The 22,928-nt window shown below is 42.2% G+C and overlaps 2 protein-coding genes across 2 annotated transcripts; both read left to right on the forward strand.

Annotated features, from left to right (window-relative positions):
* The first annotated feature begins 303 nt into the window (after positions 1-303).
* Positions 304-6,920, forward strand: PRR29 (proline rich 29). Its single transcript, XM_075278646.1, has 6 exons — positions 304-372; positions 2,834-2,924; positions 3,246-3,361; positions 4,587-4,786; positions 6,719-6,789; positions 6,889-6,920. The coding sequence occupies exons 1-6, from the start codon at positions 304-306 to the stop codon at positions 6,918-6,920; spliced, it is 579 nt and encodes a 192-aa protein (XP_075134747.1).
* Positions 6,921-15,217: 8,297 nt separating this feature from the next.
* Positions 15,218-22,204, forward strand: TACO1 (translational activator of cytochrome c oxidase I). The gene is made up of 6 exons (XM_075278647.1): positions 15,218-15,298; positions 16,686-16,961; positions 17,044-17,150; positions 18,202-18,335; positions 19,714-19,891; positions 20,994-22,204. Exons 2-6 carry the CDS (start codon positions 16,706-16,708, stop codon positions 21,192-21,194), a joined length of 876 nt encoding a protein of 291 aa, XP_075134748.1. The 5' UTR covers positions 15,218-15,298; positions 16,686-16,705; the 3' UTR covers positions 21,195-22,204.
* Positions 22,205-22,928: the final 724 nt, after the last annotated feature.

The following is a 22,928-nucleotide window of genomic DNA, read 5'->3' on the forward strand; positions in this document are numbered from 1 at the left end:
GCTGTAGCTGAAGTGTAGCCATATTGCATATCACCCAGCTTTCCCAGGACCAAGAAGCATATGGATAGAATTTTAACATAAGAGGACGGCTCAGGGATGTACAGTGGAGATGTGTGTGTGTAGTGTAATCTGAGCACACAAGTTTTGCTGCATGTGTATACACCATCTCCCTAGAAACCACTTACAGCGGCGCCAGCCTCTACCAGTCTGCTCAATGCTACTCATTTGTTCTGGATTCCCCTCTGACAGTCCTGACTTCCTTCTCCTAGTTGTGTGCCTTAGTGGGTTACCTCTGTGACCAGTATGTTTCAGCCAGGGCCTGCGGATACCCCATACTATACCAACCCCGGAATACAGATTATCTCTCCTCCGGTGAGTCCAGTGAGCCCCTATGTAAAATCTGTTACTGAGCCCCACACCTACCAAGTGTCATTTATAATACTGGTTTCTTCCTTTGTGGGCTCTTGGATCCTTTAAGGAACCAGTACCTGGGGGCTGCTCCGCATCTCCTGAAAGCTACATTCCCAAAAATACTTGTTAATCATGAAGAGGCGATGGCCTCAGTCTCAGCTGCTTCTTCTATCTCAATAGGTGAAGATTCTTCCTGAATACCTGCTCGGGGCTCCGCCTTTCTGCTGGGTTATGTTGGCTTTTTCTACTTTAGGGGCACCACAAGGGTATCTTAGTTTGATTAATTGGAATTTACCCCTCTAGGTCATGACAGAGTATCGTCCTTCACCTCCAGCTTCATAACTTCAGTAGGCAAGACTTCATGTTTGCTACAAGTACACATAAGATGGCACCCTGGTCATAAACAGCACTAAGCTATCTGTCAGACATGAGCACTAATGGTCCATATAGGAGTTTTTCCCGCAGCGCTTTCAGCTTCGATTATACCTATAGGGAAAACGCTGGTGTTTTCGTAGTTAGAATTGACTTGCTGCGATTTCCAAAACCATAATATTTTCGAAATTGCAGCATTTTTGCAATTTTGTGTTGATGGGATTCACCATCCACTTTGCTGGGACTGTAAAATGTTGTGGTTTCGTCTCTGCATTTCTGCCGCGGCCATACCACATCATTTATGTCACAGGGGGCCCCGGCCTAAAAGTGCCTTTTTTCTGCCTCTTTTTTAAAGTTTTATGTATGCGCAAGATTTATTATGTCTTTGTACCTATTTTGAAGGTTTAATCACAGGGCTCATCATTTCACTTTTTTTCGGGTCGGGGGAGGAAAGTGGTTGTTGTTTAGTAACATGTACACTGCATTACGTAAGAAGTAGAGATGAGCGAGTACTGTTCGGATCAGCCGATCCGAACAGCACGCTCCATAGAAATGAATGGATGCACCTGGTACTTCCGCTTTGACGGCGGCCGGCCGCTTAACCCCTCACGTGCCGGCTACGTCCATTCATTTCTATGCGAGCTCATCTCTAGTAAGAAGCAATTGTACTCAGTACATGAGCATTTCACCAGAATTAGTAGAATTGCTAAGTAAATCCAAAAGTAAACTAGAAAAATTAAAACTCAATTTTATTGATATGTACTAAAACCTGGGTAAATAGGAAATATCTCAATATTTTAAATGGGACTTTACACTCACCAGGTATCAAAAAGACTAGATTCACTATAATACTAGTTGGAATAAGTAAATGAATCTAATATCTAAGAAATGGGATATTCTGGTATCAATGTATTCTTCCCAGATTAATCCTCTTTATTACTACTGGGTGAGTGCATTTGGTCTTTGTAGATTCACAACTAAAGGCCAAGTAAAACAATAAAATTTATCTCAAACAGATAGTGGTTGAGATTTAATAAAGATACACTCCTTTCTCCAAACATGGAACAATTCAAACAGCATATAGGTTAGAAACACGCTGCTAATTGTGACTAACAATGTTTGCATTTCACCCAATTATAGGCAGTAAAACCCAGAATCGGGTGTGAAAAAAGTTTAAAAAAAAGAACAATCAAATCTAGATGTCTATCTTAGTCTTAACGCGTTTCACTCAACTTAATGTAGTTCCTCAGGAGACTAATATGTAAATTGCCTAACATGGTATAATAGCATGCTGCCGCTGGTGTCTACAGTAGCACGCTACCGCTCCGGCATTTAGAGGCCGCAATACTAATTTTTTGGAAGTGAATCTTATCTCCCAATCAATATTTATGGAGACACTAAACCCTATATTAGCACGACCTCAAAAATCGGTAATTATGGTAAAAATATCGTAATCCTGCACAACTAAATGGCAACAAAGTATCGTACTAGCCCTGATTCACTGGCTTAGAAGTACCGTGCCCTGCGCTATAACAGCCTTAAGTGCTATCACGCATAATAGCGTGGCTATTCGTTCACAGATGATGGCGGTAAAAACCACTGTTCCCCGTGCCTGGATGGTAGGCACAGGTACTTAGTACACAGCCGGAGGCAGAGCGCTGCAGTGGGTCCCTTTATACCAGTACATGAGCAGCATAAAAAAGACCTGAAATACCTAACAGCAATAGAAATACAATTTCCATGAGCTGAGCAGCAATTTTATTAATTTAGGTGCATAGAATGCTAATGCATAAAAAAAGCACATGCCAAAAAAAAAGGTGCAAAAAATTGTACAAATGATAAACCCCAATATGTTGAAAATCTTGATAATGAATATGGCACGACTGGTGGCCTCACCCAAGTTCTGCCAACCTTCAGAAAAATTTTAACGCCGGTGCAAAATTTCCAATATTTTAATCACAAGTGGAATCAAACCACAGATTTGTTAGGCCACAGAAGTGTTGTAACATTAATGATGACTTCCCCCCATGTCTTTCCTTTTATTCCTTAGGTTTCTCAACAGCCAACAATCATCCAACAGCTTCCAACAGATTTCACCTCGCCTTTGTCTCATCCCATCCGATATGGTCGTGCCAAAGAAGGTGAGATGAACTGAAAAGTAATATACCGCATAAATCCTCTGGTTATCTCACTGAATGTTTCCTATTATTCTATGTTACATGGAGTAACATGGAATAAGTGCATGTATTTCCCTGCTGAACATAACCCTCAATCCTGAAGCAGGTAAGTCTAATCTTCATTCTGATCCCTTACAAAAGCCACATCTGGTTTCCAAACTTTTGTGTTCACCATTGTGGAGTCTTGATGGGTACATAAATACTGCTACCTAAATAAAAGAAGAGCAGTCAGATTTGGTACATCACCTGGTTTTGACTTCTCTCTTGTTCATGTTTTACTCACAGATTTGATAGAATTAATGATGATCCAGAATGCCCAAATGCATCAGGTTATCATGAACAATATGACGATGGCAGCTCTTTCCAGCTTTGGATACGGATCTACATCACCGAGCCCAGTGGTAAGTATCTTCTAAAGCAGAATATTAAAGAATATGTCGGGCCAAGGCATCCCTGTCCCATCCCACTCTTTGCCCTGCTCAGCTCAGGCTCAGAACGAGCAATGTGTTGCATCTTTGGTGCAAGAAAGAACCAAAGATGCACCACATGATCACCCATGCCTGAAAACTGACGTAGATGGGATTATAAATTATCTCATACAAATAAAATGTACCTACCCAGCTTTCCAGGCTCTATTATACTATAGAGCTGCATTCATAAAGTTGCTAGATTCATAATAGAAATTTCCCAGCAGGGACCTGCATTTCGGGATTTGTTCTCAACAATAAGTGTTGTAGTTATATAACTGCCCTAAATTATTGGAGCTCAGCTACATTGCTTGAGGTGTGTATGTCTAGGAGTTTCCAATCACAGCCAGCAGAATTGTGAATCCTGCTCTGGAGTATAATAAAGCCTGTCTGGATCAGTACAGGAAAAGTGATGTAATGTATGTATGTACAAAAGAATAATGCACAAAAGAGGTTAATGGAGTGATGTTACAGAACAGGGAAAACCTACTCACTGATGTCAAAGCACAGACATACAAACAGTAATGTCACAATAGAGGGATAATCTACTCAGTAATGTTACAAATCACACATTATACAATGATGTCATTATGTACACCATGATATCACAATAAAGGAATGTACATAAAATTGTGCAATACAGTGATGTCACCAAGTAAAAAATAATGAAAAAGTAATGCTACATAAGGGAGAGAGTGTATACAGCAGGGTAACCATGGGACTTCATAGTAACTAGCTTAAGCACATGTATCAGTGGAAATGCCTGCTATTCTATCCTGTTAGTTGCACCCATGAATGTAGTGTGTGTACATATTGACTGTACCAGCAGTACTGCTATGGAAAGTACCTTTACCTACAATGTTTTTATAACAGTAAAGTTATGGAAACAGTGTAGCTCAGATGTGCTTTGCTGTTTCTGTAGCTGTTTCCAATCTTGGCAGTGACTGCTGAGAAGGGAATAACCCTTTAATTTGGGATCAGTGCAAAATAAGTAAAGAAATGTATTCACAAAGTTAACTGATTCATTGAAAAGGACTGAGCAGTTCTATCAGGCACAGCTACAATCAACTTTACAGCATAAGAATAAGCTATCAATATAACAGTCCTGGAAAAACCCCTAAGAAAGTCATCTAGTTAATTTCTTTTATGTTTCTTATAGCCAAGTATCTTGCCAGTAGAAATTGAAGAGGAAGAACCGACAGTCTACCACCATCATTATGAGTCATACCCAGCCAGCTATCCAACATACCCAACATATCCCACTCTACCTCCAATGGCGCCTGTGCCACTGCGTGAACCAACCGTTAGACACATCAATCAAGACACGCAGCCGATGTCACCATTACGCAACGCAGACCAGTAAGATGCTAGTTTGATTGTAAATGATTGAAGTCTGTCCTGCTAGTTATCATGAAGACATGAATATAATCTTACATGAAAGGGAATCTGAGGTAGTCTGAAACCCTCCCATAGGCATTAACCTCAGTAGATGCGTAATGTTCCTCACAGTTACTTATGTCATATTTGAAAAAGATACCAGTATTATAAACAATACATGGTAGTTTGGAGGACCATGTTACACATACAATTGTGTGTGTGTGTCAGGTTCGTAGTAGAATGGCACATGGATGACATCCGTATGCCGCCCATGCTGCCATGGACCTATTCACTTCCTCTAGTTAGCCCGGGGCACAAAACAGACAGCTATAGGACTCAGGCTCACTGCCATATGCACAGGCCCATGATGATACATCGACATGTGTACGGGGCCATAGAGACAAATGGGTCAGTGTGCTAGCCGTGAAAAAAACACAGCTAGCAAACTGTCAAAGCACACAGTTGTGTTCATTAAATTGGAGACTAGGAGTGTCAATTTACACGTCTGCATGAGGGGCACCATTAGGTCCACCAGACAATTTATAGGTTTCGAACTCTAGCTACACCATATTAAAGTCCACCTATAGTCAGTCTATACTGCTATTAGTGGGCTCGCAGCCTCATAAAACCACTAGAACCTGGGCTGAGTTGAAGATCCTTCTGTGTATGGTGAACCAGTCTAAAGCTCACCATAAACCTTGGACTTTCCTTGGCTGAAATGGATAATTTCGGCTAATGATTGGTTATAGAAATGCCATGAACATGCATAAGAATGGTCGGCCACTTTTGATCAACCATAAGCCAATGTGAGCAGACTCTCTTTTTTAAACTGACCCGATTATACAAACCAACCCACCATTGATCAAATCCCTGATGTCTGAAATCGAATGTATATGGCTAGTTTAGAATAAGTCATTCTTATATCACAGAAAGAAACTAATTGTGTAAATTGAAATGGGTCCTATTAGAAGTATTGGAAGTATATGGTTTTTGTACACAGTGCTCTTAAAGGGGACATCCTTTAAAGGCTCGTTCACATCTGCGCACGGAACTCCGTTCTGCAGGTTTCCGTTTCCTGCACAAAACAGAGCAGGAGACAGAAACCTGCCGTTATCTTTCAAACCCATTCATTTGAATGGGTTCGAAAAGTGTCTGGCTGTGAGCTCCGGTGAGCGTTTTATGCTCTCCGCGGCAAAACCAGTTTTTTTTAAACCGGAGACAGAGTCAGACATGCAGTACTCTGTGTCCGGTTTTAAAAAAAAAAACGGTTTTGCCGCAGAGAGCATAAAACACTCACCGGCACTCACGGCTGGACTCAGCATGACAGGTTTCCTGACGGAAACCTGATAACGGAGTCCAGACGCTGGTGTGAACCCAGCGTAAACCTCCAAGTAAGGGCTCGTTCACATCTGTGCCCAACTGGGCAGGAAACGGAAACCTGCAGGCATTTTTCAAACGGGTTTGAAAAGTGTCCGGCCGTGAGTGCCGGTGAGCGTTTTGTGCTCTCCGTGGCAAAACCGTTTTTTTTTTAACCGGACACAAAGTCGGACATGCAGGACTTTGTGTAAGATTTTTTTAAAAAAACGGTTTCGCCGCGAAGAGCATACAATGCTCACCGGCACTCACGGGCGGACCCGGTCTGACACGTTTCCATCTTCTGCCGGCAGAAGATGGAAACCTGAGTACGGACACCGAACACTGGTGTGAACCCAGCATGAGGCTACTTTCACACCACATTGAATGTAGGCCAAAAGAATATTCTTTTAGCATCCATTAATATAATAAAACGTCTGTGCACCAAGAGCCTTTCCATTACCTGCGTTAAGCAGACAGGAAGCAACTCTCACTCATAATAATGCATGGACACTAATAATCCCTTTAATATTAATAACAAATTCTAATCTGTCCTTACAGACGGGCAGTGCCACCACCGCCACCTCTGAGTGCCACCGGCACAGTAGGAGCAGACATCCCTCCAGCGTCAGGTACATTAGGCTATAAGACCAAGAAGATGACATTTCATACTGTGTGGAGGGGGCAGAGGCCATTCACTTCTCTAATACATCTGTTTTCTGTTCTTTCAGAATATTATGACCTGACTGAAACAAGAATGTGATGTATCCTGAAGACATCGTCTAAAAATATATATTCTATATTTAATGTCTATATTCAGTTTCTGTAAATATTTTCTGTAACATTGAATTCATCCATTATATGCAATATTTTACTTATTATACAAACACATACACTCACCGGCCACTTTATTAGGTACACCTGTCCAACTGCTCGTTAACACTTAATTTCTAATCAGCCAATCACATGGCGGCAACTCAGTGCATTTAGGCATGTAGACATGGTCAAGACAATCTCCTGCAGTTCAAACCGAGCATCAGTATGGGGAAGAAAGGTGATTTGAGTGCCTTTGAACGTGGCATGGTTGTTGGTGCCAGAAGGGCTGGTCTGAGTATTTCAGAAACTGCTGATCTACTGGGATTTTCACGCACAACCATCTCTAGGGTTTACAGAGAATGGTCCGAAAAAGAAAAAACATCCAGTGAGCGGCAGTTCTGTGGGCGGAAATGCGTTGTTGATGCCAGAGGTCAGAGGAGAATGGCCAGACTGGTTCGAGCTGATAGAAAGGCAACAGTGACTCAAATAGCCACCCGTTACAACCAAGGTAGCCAGAAGAGCATCTCTGAACGCACAGTACGTCGAACTTTGAGGCAGATGGGCTACAGCAGCAGAAGACCACACCGGGTGCCACTCCTTTCAGCTAAGAACAGGAAACTGAGGCTACAATTTGCACAAGCTCATCGAAATTGGACAATTGAAGATTGGAAAAACGTTGCCTGGTCTGATGAGTCTCGATTTCTGCTGCGACATTCGGATGGTAGGGTCAGAATTTGGCGTCAACAACATGAAAGCATGGATCCATCCTGCCTTGTATCAACGGTTCAGGCTGGTGGTGGTGGTGTCATGGTGTGGGGAATATTTTCTTGGCACTCTTTGGGCCCCTTGGTACCAATTGAGCATCGTTGCAACGCCAAAGCCTACCTGAGTATTGTTGCTGACCATGTCCATCCCTTTATGACCACAATGTACCCAACATCTGATGGCTACTTTCAGCAGGATAATGCGCCATGTCATAAAGCTGGAATCATCTCAGACTGGTTTCTTGAACATGACAATGAGTTCACTGTACTCCAATGGCCTCCACAGTCACCAGATCTCAATCCAATAGAGCATCTTTGGGATGTGGTGGAACGGGAGATTCGCATCATGGATGTGCAGCCGACAAATCTGCGGCAACTGTGTGATGCCATCATGTCAATATGGACCAAAATCTCTGAGGAATGCTTCCAGCACCTTGTTGAATCTATGCCACAAAGAATTGAGGCAGTTCTGAAGGCAAAAGGGGGTCCAACCCATTACAAGCATGGTGTACCTAATAAAGTGGCCGGTGAGTGTACATATACTGTGTATACACTGATCAGCATAATCATTAACCCCTTAAAGAGGACCTTTCACCATATCCAGACACAGGCAGTGTTATATACTGCTGGAAAGCTGACAGTGCGCTGAATTCAGTGCACTGTCGGCTTTCCCGATCCGTGCCCGGTGTAAAGCGCTATCGGTCCCGGTACCGTAGCGCTTTACAATCAGAAGGGCGTTTCTGACCATTAGCCAGAGACGTCCTTCTGCCTCGCCGCGCCAATCGCGCTGTGCTGTGGAGCGGGGAGGAACGCCCCCTCCCGCTCCTGATAATACTCGTCTATGGACGAGCTGTGTGAGCAGAGGGAGGGGGCGTTCCTCCCCGCTCCACAGTACAGTGCGATTGGCGCCGCGAGGCAGAAGGACGTCTCTGGCTAATGGTCAGAAACGCCCTTCTGACCATAGAAGAGCTACGGTACCGGGCCATAAGCTCTTCACACCGGGCACAGATCGGGAAAGCCGACAGTGCACTGAATTCAGCGCACTGTCAGCTTTCTGGCAGTATATAACACTGCATGTGCCCGGATATGGTGAAAGGTCCTCTTTAAGCACTCTGACAGTTTTTTTTCTTGGCAGAACTCAAAAAGCCACTTTTTTAATTTTACATCGGTGTAGCTGTTTGAAGGCTAGTTTTTAGTGGGATATCGTATATTTTTCAATGCAAATTTTTTGGGTGGCAATAAGTTATTTGACTAAACTTTATTAACACTTTCCTGGTGGGCTAAAAGAGCACTAATTCTAAGGGCTAGTTCACACGTAAATTACGTGTGGTTTATTTTGGTCCTGAAAAAAACCGCTTCCTAAAGTGTGGACCTTGCCACGCTTTTTGGAGCTTTTTTTGTAAAAAACCGCTTCAAAAAACGCCAGGCGGTTTTACCCTCCCATAAAGTGAATTTTTTGCAAAAAACCGCAACGCTTTTTTTTTTGCAAAACCTACACGGAAAAAAAACGTGTGTTTTTCGCCTTCCATTCACTTATATTGCTTTCTTCAGGCGGAAAACACCTGAAGAAAGGTCATGTCGCTTCTTTTTTTTTTTCTAGCAGCGAAAAACTGCTAGCAGAAAAAAAAAAGCTAGCGGTCTACATAGACCACTATTGTAATGAGGCGGATTTTGAGGCGAAATCCGCCGTCAAAATCCGCCTCTTTGCCTCCGTGTGAAATAACCCTTGCAAGGTTTTTTTTTTTTTTTTTTATTACAGACCTTGCGTCATACACTGTACTCTATAAACAATATATAATTCTCATTGTATGAAAACCGTTCTACTGCATACCATTTTGGAGTACATACAACTTTTTGATCACTATATATTTTTTTTTCCTTTTTTGTGTGGCATTTCTGTCATAATTATTTAGTTGTGTTTTTTGTTTTTGTTTTTTTAAACCCGTGTTTAGCATGTTGGATAAATAATATTTTATTGTAATAGTATGGGTCATTATTACTGATACTAAAGGTATTATTTTTTACTGTAATTTGTTGTTTTTTAATTATTTGAAGCATTTCACATTTTTGAACACTTGTTTCACTTTTTACATTTCTTTATTTTTTTTGTCCCATTAGGAGACTAAACTACTATAAGATCTCCTGATTCCTGAAAGAATACACTGCATTACAAATGTACCATCATTCATTATGACTGTCAGCACATGGCAGTAAGGTCCTGACCTATGCACAGGAGCACTTGAATAGAAGTGGTATTGCACACGCTCCCCAACTACTAGCAGCTTCTGGCACCTTGAGGTTGTTACAACTGCTGATCTGTGTGGGGTCTGGGTGCCAGACCTTGACAGATAACAAACTGACTATAAACGTGGACAACCCCTTTAATCATTCTTATGATTATGTGGGTGCCCCTTGTACCACCAAAGCAGCTCTGAGCTATGGAGGCAGGTGACTGTATGTGTCCTGTAGTATAGGACAGCAAGATGTTTGCAGCAGATGTATTAAATATAACTTTTCACCACCTTCACCAACTTTATGCATCGTTCAATAGCAGCAGCTGTACTGATTCTGCTGAAGTTGTAATTTTTTTTTTCGTCCCCAAGCAATCGGTGTTGTTTGTTTCAGCACCCAATATTCTAATTATGCTTTCTATTGTCAGGTAAGCGGTCCCAGGTTGTCAGTCCTAGCCCAGAACCACGCACCTGACAATACAGAACCTAATTAGCATATTTAATGCTGAAAGTAAAAGCACTGATTGCTCAGGAATGAGCAATCAGTGATGCAATGATGCGGGCTAGAGAAAAAAATTCACATTTACTAAAACCAGAGTAGCTGCACCCAGATATTGCAGCGTTACACAGTACAGGCAAAGTGGATGGGATTCTAGTGAATCCCATGTCCACTTTGCAGTACAAACCGCCGTGCGGACATGCCGCGATTTCCGAAATTTTGGAGTTTGCAGTATGTCAATTATATCTACGGAAACGTCAGCGATTTCCCCATAGGTAGAATTGTAACAGAAAGTCCGCAGAGGACAACTCCACGAACTTTCTGTTTAACGTGCTGCAGGAAGAATTGCTATTCGTTCCCGCTGCACTTTATTGCTGCGGGACTTCCTGTGGGGGCTTAGCCTTAAAGAGGTTGTATAGGCAAAATAAATATTTTTAAAATAGGCTGAGTTAGGAAAATATGAAAAAAAAAATCATACTTACGGTCCGGTCCTGCTGCTCTGGTGTTTGTTTTCTTAGGATCCATTCACACAGAGGCGCTGAATTTGGTGCTGAATTTTCCCGCGCTGAAAAAAACGCGAGACGTTTTTTCCGTGTGTTTTTTTGCGCGATGTGTATTTTGATGCATTTTTTGTCAAAACGCATTGCGGCAGAAAATCTTGTGTAAAAAAATGACTCACTTTTTTTCAGCCCGGAAAATTCAGCGCCAAATTCAGCACCATTTTCCTCCGTGTGAATCGACCCTTATAGTGAAGCTGTATGGCAGTGTTAGAATAACCTATAGAGAACACAAGGTATATACAGTACAAAGCCATGCACCGAGAATTGAGAATCATACCTCCTTTTTATCCAGTTCCAATAAGTGTTATAGATGTATGGGGACAGAGAGATCATAAGCCAGAAAGAGATATACAAATAAATCCTTGCCCCTATAATCAATGTCATTATTTGTGTTTTCTATGGCGTTGCTGCTTGTGTATGGTGTTGCTGTGTTTTACCTATTTTTAGCACAATGTAAGAGAATTGCACAATGCAGGCCTGCTTACAGAGCACAAAATCATCATTCAAGTGCCATAAAGTAACATGTATAGGTGTGTAGTGCTTAAGCAATGTGTTTACCTGATCATAAGTGCTCTACACACATCTCCACCCATCACCAGCATAATACTCATTAACCCTTTCACTGCTAGGGGTTTTCAGATTTTATTTCTCCTCTGGATGCCAGGGCAATTTTCATAGTTTTGAGATGGACAAATAAAACCTAAATTGCAACATTAAAAAAAATCTTACTAACTCCCCATATTTATATATTTTCTTGAAGTGGACACCTGCAGCATTGTCAAAATGCCACTTGGTACTGTATGCGAATGTTGGGGGTCTACACGAACAAGAACCTTCATGCAATTTTGATTTAAAGTGAATGTTTTATTAAACAAAATATGGAAACCAAAAAAAAGTTATATGCACCAAACCTCCTAAAAATAAGAGTTCAGCATGTGCAGAGTTCATTCATATCACAGGTCTCGTTTACTTCTGTGTCAGGAATCCATACGGGGTAATCCGCATGGGGACGCCCACGAAAGGACTACTGAACGCATTTGCAAGCGTTTGCTTGAAGGACATCCTTCCATAAGAAGAAAAGTTGTATCCCCTGTAGTGTTGGAACATAGAGAGATAAGATAATCTTTTAATAGTCCCAACATGGGAAAATTCTGTGTGCTACAGCAACATAGATAATACAATAATAATCTAAAATAGAAATACAAAAGTTCCACAGTAGAGGTATTACAGTGACCATAGGTACAGATAAAAAGGTAAAAAATAGTAAAAGGAATATCATAAACTTAAGGATCTTTCAGTTCTCTGTATGGAATGATGTCCACTTAGCTCGGTTTTGGTTGCACAGCCTAACCGCAACGGGGAGGAAAGACTTCCGAGTGCGCTTCTTCTCACACTTAGGAAGATGATGTAGGGTGATGTGAGGGTGCAAGGAGTACTGTGTGGGGTAGGAGAGATGTGTGGTGCAGGATGTACTGTGTGGGGTGCAGGGTCAATTTACAAGTGAGTGGAGCCAAAATTACTGCGGCGCGCATAGAGCGTCCACATTTTGTCCCGCTTTCTGTCATTTAAAAGTTGGAAGGTATGTTTTTATAGGCAGTGCTTAAATTGGGCCGTAACTCATTTCCGGCATAATTACAAACTGTCTTTCAGCATTCCAGTATAAAGAAATCAAAGCCTCAATAATCAAATGTGTCTGAAGTGGAATACCTTACTAGTGACACACACCGGTGAACTGATTTTCATTAAAAGTGTTGGCCCTCCAGCAGGGGCGTAGTTACAGGGGTAGGTGGAGTAACTCCGGCAGGTAACGGGTCCTATTTACTTACCGATCCTCGCTGCCGCTTCCCTTTTTGCCGAGGTGACTATGAGCAGGATCCAGGATCGGTAAGTAAGGCCGCGGGTCCGCGAACCCCACAAGCACTGCTATCATTATAATGGGGGGGGGGGTATTTTCAGACAACCCCCGCGTCTAATGATCGGAGGGCTAAGAGAGGTGAGGGAACATAAAGAACACTGTTAGGCTTTGGGCCTACTTGGGTGATGTCCCAGACGTCACATGGGCCAAGCTTGTGTCCTTATGAGTCACAACGCAAGCCTGGCTCAAGTGATGTCTCTTCCATCATTGAAGATGGCCGACATCAGCTGGGAGTGCGCCAGAGCCAAGAAGAGGTAAGTAACATTGTTTTTTATGTTTGTATCCTCCTCTGGGTCTCCAATTATTATACTGTGGGTTGTGAAAAGACCCCAGAGTATATTAATTGTACATGGGTGGTCCAAAATGGGGCATAATACTGTGAGCAAGGGCCACTATCGGTCATTATACGTTGTGCAGGGCTCACTATGGGGCATAATACTGTGTGCAGAGGCCCTAATGCAGCATAATACTGTGTGCAGGGGCCACTATGGGGGATAATACTGTGTGCAGGGGCCAATATGAAGCATAATACTGTGTATAGGGGCCCCTATGCAGCATAATACCGCTTGCAGGGGCCACTATGGGGCATAAACTATGTGCAGGAGCCAGTATGGGGCATAATACGGTGGGCAGGGGCCACTATGGGGCATAATTGTGTATGGGGGGGGGGGGGGGAGAGTCGGCCGGTCAGTCAGGGTGGTTGTTTGGGGGAGGGTGTTAATTATTCCAAAGTTCTCCCTAAATTTTTTTCACAATTTAAGCACAGTTTATAGGGACCCTGGTTGTCACTGTGGGGGTACTCTTTCTGGTCACTATGTTAGGGAGCGTTCACACTACCGTCGGTGTCCGACATGTAGTGTCCGCTCCTAGTGTCCGCTCAAAATCTGTCACGGACACTAGGAGCGGACACTAGATGTGTCCGTGACACCTGTCATTCAAATGAATGGGCATCGGGTGCGTTCTTTTGCACTCCGTGCCCGTCCTTCCCTGTCCGCAAGAGAAGATGTCCGACTTCTCAAGCGGACAGAGGAACCCTGCATGCAGGGTTTTTCTGTCCGCTTGGGAAGTCGGACATCTTCACTTGCGGACAGGAAAGGACGGGCACGGAGTGCAAAAGAACGCACCCGATGCCCATTGAAATAAATGACAGGTGTTAAGGACACAGCTAGTGTCCGCTCCTAGTGTCCGTGACAGATTTTGAGCGGACACTACATGTCGGACACCGACGGTAGTGTGAACGCCCCCTTAGGGTCTGTTAACAACCATGTCCGTTTTTTCAAGTGGACAGAGAAATCACACATGCAGGATTTTTTTGTCCGTTTGAAAAAACAGACAGAAAGTGTCAGGTTTTTTTTAACATTGAGGTCTATGGGCAACGGACATATAACGGACAGTAACTGATGGCCATCAGTTAAAGTCCGTTTTTTTCTGTCCGTTTATTTTCTGCACATGCTCAGAAATCATAAACAGCAAAAAAGAAAAAACGGACAGTATAAAAAACGGACACCAACTGATACTAATGTGTCCGTTTTTTTTTAACTGATCCATTAAATGGATCAGTTAAAAAAACGGACACATTAACATCAGTGAGGGCTCGTTCACATCTGCGTCGTCGGTCCTTATTGCAGGTTTCCGTTTCCTGCATAAAACAGATGCAGGAGACGGAAGCCTGCAGGAAACTTTCTCACCCATTCATTTGAATGGGTGAGAAAGCTGTCCGGCCGTGCGCGGCAGTGAGCGTTTTGCGCTCTCCGCCGCGAAACCGGGTTTTATAATCCGGACACAGAGTCGGACATGCAGTACTCTGTGTCCGGATAAAAAAATCCGGTTTTGCGGCGGAGAGCCTAAAACGCTCACCGCCGCGCACGGCCGGACCCGATCTATGGTTTCCGTCTTCTGCCATGCAGAAGACAGAAACCATAGTACGGAGACCCCAGACGCAGGTGTGAACCCACTCTTAGCATCAGTTAGTGTCCGTTAATGTCCGTTTTGATAGGTGTCCGTTTTTTTCTTTTAAACGGACACCTTTATAACGGACACCAACGGTAGTGTGAACGCCCCCTTACTGTGGAAGGAACCCCGAATGATCACTGTCTTTAGAGACACTCTTGCTGTGACTATGGGGATTTATAGTTTGTCAGCCATTGTGGGGGCACTCTGCCTCCTCTCTGCTGTTATCGGGCTCAACATATCTGAAAATCAAGCAGTGAGCACCTTGATCGATAGCAGCGGAACTAAATCACACCGAGCGTGTTTCCCGGAGGGCCGGTGCACTGGCTGCACACTTCCCCCGTGTGACCCGCACACCAGCTGCTCAACAAGGGGAGAGCAGGGAGAGGAAGATGTGAGCTGGGAGGTCAGTGGCCTGTGTATAAGGGGATTGTACAGCACAATGTGGATATTAGGCTCAATGTACATGAAATCAGAAGACGTGTATAGGACTCTAGGCAGTAGGACTGCGTATAATAGTCACATGGTCAGAGTATAGAGAGGACAGCAGCATCACCTTGTCACATGTCTAAAGACAGACTGGTGGTGTTCTTTAACTGAAGGGGTTAATAGTGTCTTGTGAAAAAATGTTTCCTGATTTACAAACTCTCTGCAGTTCTTGTGCCATTGAGGTTCAGGCTACATGATGACTTTGGCTGTGACCTCTATCAGACAGCTAAAGATCATTGTGTTTCCCTGGAACCTCTTCAGTGGATGGAGTACCACAGCGGCCCAGATAGAGCTGTAAAAAAATGGAGCACATTGGTGAAGGAGTAGCAGGGGAATATTGTCGATCTTGGGTAGCAGGACCAGCCAAGCTCACCATGTAACTGTATCCTGACTGAATGCAGTGGTCCCTGATGTGATCTACCAGGTTTGGCAAAAGTGCAAGTCTGGCACATAGTTGAGAGATGTAGTTTTGCAAAAGCCGGAGATCCACAGGCTGGAAACCTCGTCCCTCATGAATGATTATTTGGGCTTCTGTTTGCTAAGCATCCATCTAAAAGGTTTGCTGGTGCTTAATAATCTAGGCCATGGGTGATACATTCACTATACGCTATGATGTCACACTGTGTCACTCCAAAAAGACAAGCATTCTGGATAAAAAATTAAAAAAAATCCATATCATTTTTTTTTTGTTTGGTCTGTATCTGTGAGCTGCAGAATGCATCAGCAAAACCTCTTCTTCAGAGATGCAATTTATTTCACTGGCCTCTATCTTATATCAATTATGTGAATAGCAGACACCGCATGTCTATTTTTTTTCTGGCAGTAAAGCAGCACAATTTGTCACCACAAATACCATTATTTTGTTTTATTTTATTTTTTTCTTATATAACGCTAACCTATTCTGCAGCACTTTACTACAGACATTGTCATCGCTTAGTGTCCGAAGTAGGGCTCACAATCTAAATTCCCTATCTGTATGTCCTTGGGGTGTGGGAAGAAGCTAATGTACCCAGAAGGAACCCATGTAAATGGGAAGAACATACAAACTCCATGTAGAAGATGTCAGATTTGAAACCAGGACCCTAGAGCTGCAAGGCAATGGGAGTCCATGTGGCTGTTCACTATTATGTGGGACTTTGTATCTTGTACACACGGTTATGGGGAATTTATAGCTTTATTAGAGAACCTTTACAGTCAGTAAAAACTATTTGTCACTACCCATTACTTATGTCTATGTATTGTGTGGCACACTAAGGTGTTCCATCAAACAGTGTTTTGACTTTTTTTTTCTTTCATGTTCACAGGGTAAGCTGATAGTGGTACTATGTCTCTAGTGTTGGGCAGGTTCTGTTTCTCCTTCCGGAGCCGTCTCTGGAGGTCATTGCCTGGATGTCAAGAAACGTTGGATAGACTACATTGTCCTGGTATTGGCCCTCAGGTGGCAAGTCTTCACGCATCTGCCGTTGCCTCAGCTGGACATAATAAATGGTCAAAAGTAAAGCATATAAAGGGTCCAAAGGATGCAGCCAGAGCACGTCTTTTTGCCAAGCTAACCATGATGATCAAAGTGGCAGTTAAAGGTAAACATAAGAATATAAGGGATCCAATATCTGAGATTGATTGAGATGGACACAACATGATATTTTCGTGTTCTCCTTACAGAAGCGGGGCCAAACCCTGACTTCAATCCATTCTTGTACCAATTAGTTGAGCAAGCCCGTCAAAGAAACATGCCGAAAAGTTCCATTGAGGCTGCTATTAAAGGAGAGGTAAGAAAACAGAGTCTGAATCAAGAAGTCCTGACTCATCACATCTCTCATCTGAATTTTAAAGGGAGTCTATCGTGTCCAAAATGAAGGTTGAGATGAACCTATATTCAAATAGCCGTTATGAAGGCTCCATGAACCATATTCATTCTGGGTGTGAATAAGCGCACAGCGCATTGGTTAGATTTTGATCATGCCTACGTCAGGAGCTGCTATTGATGCAGCTAAGAAGATAATCCCCCTGTACACTGTGGAGCTCACTTACATATCAGAAAATAAGGAATTTACAACAAAACCACTTGGAGGATCATCAAACAAAAATTTTGCCTCAAATAGCCTTCCTAAATGCTATTTGAACATATTCTTGTCTCACTCTTCATTTTGGTAATGATAGACTGCCTTTAAAAATAACTGAAGGAGACACAATGAGAGCAGGCTGACTAGTTGCTTATGCAACCATATAATGAGGAAAGCCTCTAATACAAAGCGTGTTTTTGTCAGTCAGTAGAGGAAGAGATGGGTCATTAGACTGCACTATATTCTTTAGCCCTTCTTCTTGTAGGTCCCTTCCATAGAAATGAGTTGGGTAGAGTTGGGATACCACACACACACACTCAGGGTGTGGCTTTAGTGTTTTTGAAAACGATTGTACCTATGTTACTTTTGCTCTGTTAAACCCCTTAAGAAGTTTTTGTGATTAGATTTGGATGACGGTACATCTATGGTTTGTTTCATCTATCTCCGGTGACCCCAATAAAATGAATAGAATGGTGCGTGTTGTGTGATCAGCCGTTCGATTCAAAATTTGGTTACAAAGAATTTAAATTCTTGTGATTGGTGGGAGTCCCAGCAGTCAGCCCTCTACTGATCAGCAGGTTACCCTTTATTCAAAGATACAGAATAGGGGGTAACTTGCTCTGATGGGAATACGCCAGTAGTTGGACCCCTACCAATCGGCAAGTTACCGCCTATGCTTAGGTTGCAAGGTATCTTCCTCTGCGTAGAATACCCCTGTGTTCATTTGTACACTTTTTTTTTCCCTTATACCCTCCAGGAAAAATCGAAACCTACATCCTATGCGCTGTATCAAGCTAGAGGACCCGGAGGATGTTCCCTAATTATTGAACTCTTGACTGATAACACCAATCGTTCTTTTGCAGAATTGAGACTCCTGCTCAACAAAAATGGGTACGCTACTGTAAAAGCATATTAACTATATATATAATTAATATCAAAAATGCTAATTTTTATTATGATCATTGTTAAAAGAGGACTTTTCCTATCCTCTAACATTGTGTTATATACTACTGCAAAGCTGATAATTTGCTGAATTTATCACACTGTCAGGTTTGCCAGTGTCTGCCCTGGTTGCAGAGATTATGATTTTGGTACCAATATCCCTGCACTCTCAGAGGAACCAGACTCACAGCTCATGACACTGTCAGCTTTGCCGTGGTATATAACAATTACGATGTTAGAGGACATTTCATTACATCCAACAAGTCCAGCTCTTTACATATGTCTGATACAGTTTAGGCTCTATACTGTCACAGGATCAAGTAAGGAGGGTAATTCTGAGCTCTGCCTCTGAATCACTGAGAAAATTCGATCAGTGTTAGAATCAGTTGAGCAGCGCCTATTTACAGATACTAAGAACTAGAATTGGTGGAGGTGGTAAAAGGTTCTCTTTGAATGGGTTATCTGTGTCCCTTGACAATGAGCTCATCGCTAAGTATCCCACTGCTGTGACTCTCAGTTATGACCAGCTGTTTGAAAATCTGGCAGTAAGAATTCACATTCCCTGTAGCGCCACAGGGAAATGTAACCATTACACAGCGCACATTGAAATCAATGGGATGTCCATGTATTGCAGGACAGAGCTGAACAGGTCTTTCATCTTGAGAAATGCTCTTTGTAATCGCTCTTTACTGTAGATCTTACATAAAACACCACTTTTTATTAGCTGAGATCCTCTATTAGAGTATATAGATAGTTTAGACAACCTATTCAAGGTTTGTGTTTATATTTCTTTTAAGGAGTGTACCACCACCAAAATGCTTCTAAACGACTAATATGCTGTTAGGATAGTGTTGGCATACTATGTGTAGCAGAGTAATCATACCTCTCTTGTCTCAAAGTGCTTACCATTGAAAAAAAATTTACTTTTATAAAAATTTTCAGAAGTTATATTCACCTTCTGGACCTTAGCCACTCTGTTTCTGGTAACAGTCTCTGTCCACAAGATTCAGCTGACATGATACTAAATTTCACCAGCTACAACTGTTCACATTGGAAGCTATAGTACTGTTTGTAAATGCAGCTGTACCTGATAAATCCTATATTGGGGTTCATTGTGGTTTCTGTCAATTTTATGTCAAGAATCCTGCATACTGAGCGACAGTTGCCATCAACCTTGACAAAACTACTGACAGAACCTACAAAAGTAGTGTGAACACACCCATTCATTGCAGGTTTACATGATCTTCGTTGTATTACATCTATCAAGACTTTTTTGAACAGTTTTCACTTTGCATCAAAAATTGTTGTCTTTTTTAATGGTTTACAGAGGGACTCACACTGATGTTTTGCATTGCTTTGACAAAAAAGGAGTAGTGACTATCCAGACCCAAGACCGAAACGGCAAACCTGTGCAAATGGAGCAGGCTCTTGACTGGGCGATACAAGCAGGAGCTGAGGATGTCCAAGAGGTGCAGGACGAGGAGGAAGAGAATGATATATACAAGGTAGGAACACAAGATGTCCTACTTATGGGACAATGTTGCTAAGTTTTATTGAATGGACAGAAGTACATGAAATAATGGGAGAGACAGAAACAAAATTTAAGTAGAAAAAAATATATTGGCTACGGAACATAAATGATGGCTATATATAACCTGGCAATGGGAAAGTAATAAAGTGGATAAACTAGGGCTGGATGATTATGAGTTATATAAAAATTGTAATTCATCAGGCATTTTACCTAGGTTGCGATTAACAATGATTATTTAAGCCACGCCCTTTTAAGCGAAGCTTGCAAGATTCCTCTCACGAGGTTCAACCAGTGGTTTTGTTCAAACACATCCAGATCAGTATTATGTATTATTATACTCTTCTGACCCCTGAATATAATATGCTGAGGCCCATGGGAGGTGAGCAAACAAAAAAAAAAGGTTTTACTTACCTTCCCTGTGCTTCAGCTCTGTTCCTGGTCGTCTTTTGCCCTCCTGAATGGTGTCAGGGACAGCTGAGGCCTGTGATTGGGACCCCGGAGTATAATAGCAGTTCCAGATGTTTCAGTCTGAATGAACCTACAGTTAAAATCTTGCAAGTACTGTAATAACCAAAATAACCTACATGCACAAATTCAGGTTGGTTTTCCAGATTGATGGTCAGTCTTGTTTTTGTTTTTTTTTTTATTGACTAATTGCCCAGCCCTAGGATAAACCATTCCCAAGAACTAGATTGGTGCATGCAAAATTGAGTAGACCACACCATATTAAACTAGTTGTGCAGAATAAAAAATATTTTTTACCCCCCCCCCCCCCCCAAAAAAAAAAAAAAAAAAAAAAAAGAAACTGTGAGTCAGTGTCAGTGAGGTGTATATGGTATTGCAAGACAGTTGTTTCCATGAAGTTGAGCTTCTGTGGTTAAGGTCGGCCTTGTTCCTGGAAGAAAGCAGCCATGTTTTTTTTTTTTTTTTTTTTAAATCCTGGGAAACCTTAAAATAAGTCAGAACCTTTACTCCTGAATATCATCATTGTTCTCAAATTTGTAAATGCTGATAGAGCAATAGAGGATCTGGAAATTCTTGTTGGTGATGTTGATGTGTTTTTTTTTTTTTTACAGTACATCTGTGATTTATCTTCACTACGAGATGTCCGCAGCCAGCTGATCTCCTTTGGATTAGTGCCAATCTCTTCTGGGCCAGAGTATTTGCCGAACATCACTGTGCAACTCTCAGACACTGATAAAGAAAGGGTCTTCAAACTCTTGGAGTTGATTAAAGACCAACCAGATGTCATGCGGGTCTATGACAACATAGAATAGCAAGAACCCCAGGATGTGCAGCCGGCTGTATGAGCCAAGTGTAAGGAACATTAAAGCCAAAAATCTAATGACTTATAGTGTGAACTAAATGGATTACAAGTTTCATTGCTTACAAAGATCTACATGGACACCATTTTGAACTGTCGATTGGCAAATGTGCAGTTATAGCTCAGCAAAGTTACTATACGTGGAAAGCTGATTGGTGGCTGTGTTGGTGATCAAATTAAATGTCACCCTGCTTTCCAGCCCACAGATATAATTACAAGGAGTAGCTGAATAGGATTTCAGTCCTATCAGGAGAGACTGACTCAAAAACTTATGTGTTGGTCATTTCTAAATTATAACACATTTTTAACTCTTTATAGATGAGACCATCTGAAAGTTGGTAACAATAAATTAAAAGTGCACTATGTCCATTTACTATACTTTATACATCTCAATGCTTCAGGATCAAGTAGTAAACCCTCATCTTTATAGGACTGTCAAGAGATATTGTTCAGCTTTTCTTTGGTAGTCCCATAGAGATCAAAAGTGGGGAACACTGAAACCTTTTCTCTTGATCATGGGGTTGGATAGGAGGATTACTTGAATGCCCATTTAACAACTTGCCAATTACCCACTGAGGAAATAAATACATGCAGGCGGTGGTTATCTCTGCAGAGATAATAACTGCATGAGTGTGGAGTTGGCTGTTAGTGACAGCCAAACTCTCTATAGAGAAGGCAAGGACGATTTATTACTGCCCCTGCCTCCTCAATTGTTGTATGAATAGCACTTCATGAACGCTGTGTGTACAGCCATGGAGTCGCTAGGATGCAGCTTCCTGCTGACACAGAAATCATAAGATCTGCAAGGCACTCAGGTCAGTTGTGCAGCTGTACAATAAGTGCTTGGAGGTTGTATTCCTCCAGTAACCGAGGCTAAAGTATCAGCTCCAGTTACAAGGAAAAACAGCAAAAAAGTGAAATGCAGCAAGGAAAAAAAAAAACGCTGCGGTTTAGAGTACCAGCTAGGTGAAAAAGGTTCTGGTTAATCTCATCCACACATTGGCCCATATTTACTAGAGATGAGCGAGTATGCTCGATCGAATACCTCGGCCGCATAGCTCCCGACGGCAGGGAAGGTGGGAGGGACAGTAAGAATTCGAAGCCCCGAAAGTGTTTTTGCATCAGAAGCTATGCGGCCGAGGTATTTGATCTAGTATATTCGCTCATCTCTAATATTTACTAATACTGTCTAAATGTTAGACAGTGCAAACTCAGACTACGGTCACAACTGCATTGCGTGACCATTCGGGGATTCTGTCCCCCTTTCTGCTTAGAATATGCAGAGAGAAAAATACTGCAAGCAATCTGGGGTCCATGGGTAAAAGCTTTTTAAGCAGATAGGGTTTCTGTTTTTTGGGTCCCCAAGCGGACCCCAAGAACGGAAACCTGAATGCTAGTGTGAACCTTGCATCAGACTAGACAGTCTTAAACTGCACCAGATTAATCAGTGTCTGATTCTGTTTGATAAATCAGTCTAGTCTAAGTTTACGCCTCCTATTAACTGGTTCTTGGTGCACTTTTGTCACACAGAGGCGCAATTTAGGCCACGGTCAAGTTGAAAAAGTATTTAAAACACTTGAAAAACCTGGCCCACAGCACGCTAGACAGTTTTTTTGGTGCAAAATGTGCCAGAAATCTGGCACATGTTTCTTAATCATTCCCATTGTGGGGAAAAACAGGTACAGAA

Source organism: Leptodactylus fuscus, chromosome 6 (genome assembly GCF_031893055.1).
Source record: "Leptodactylus fuscus isolate aLepFus1 chromosome 6, aLepFus1.hap2, whole genome shotgun sequence".
In the NCBI taxonomy this organism is placed as follows: Eukaryota; Metazoa; Chordata; class Amphibia; order Anura; family Leptodactylidae; genus Leptodactylus; species Leptodactylus fuscus.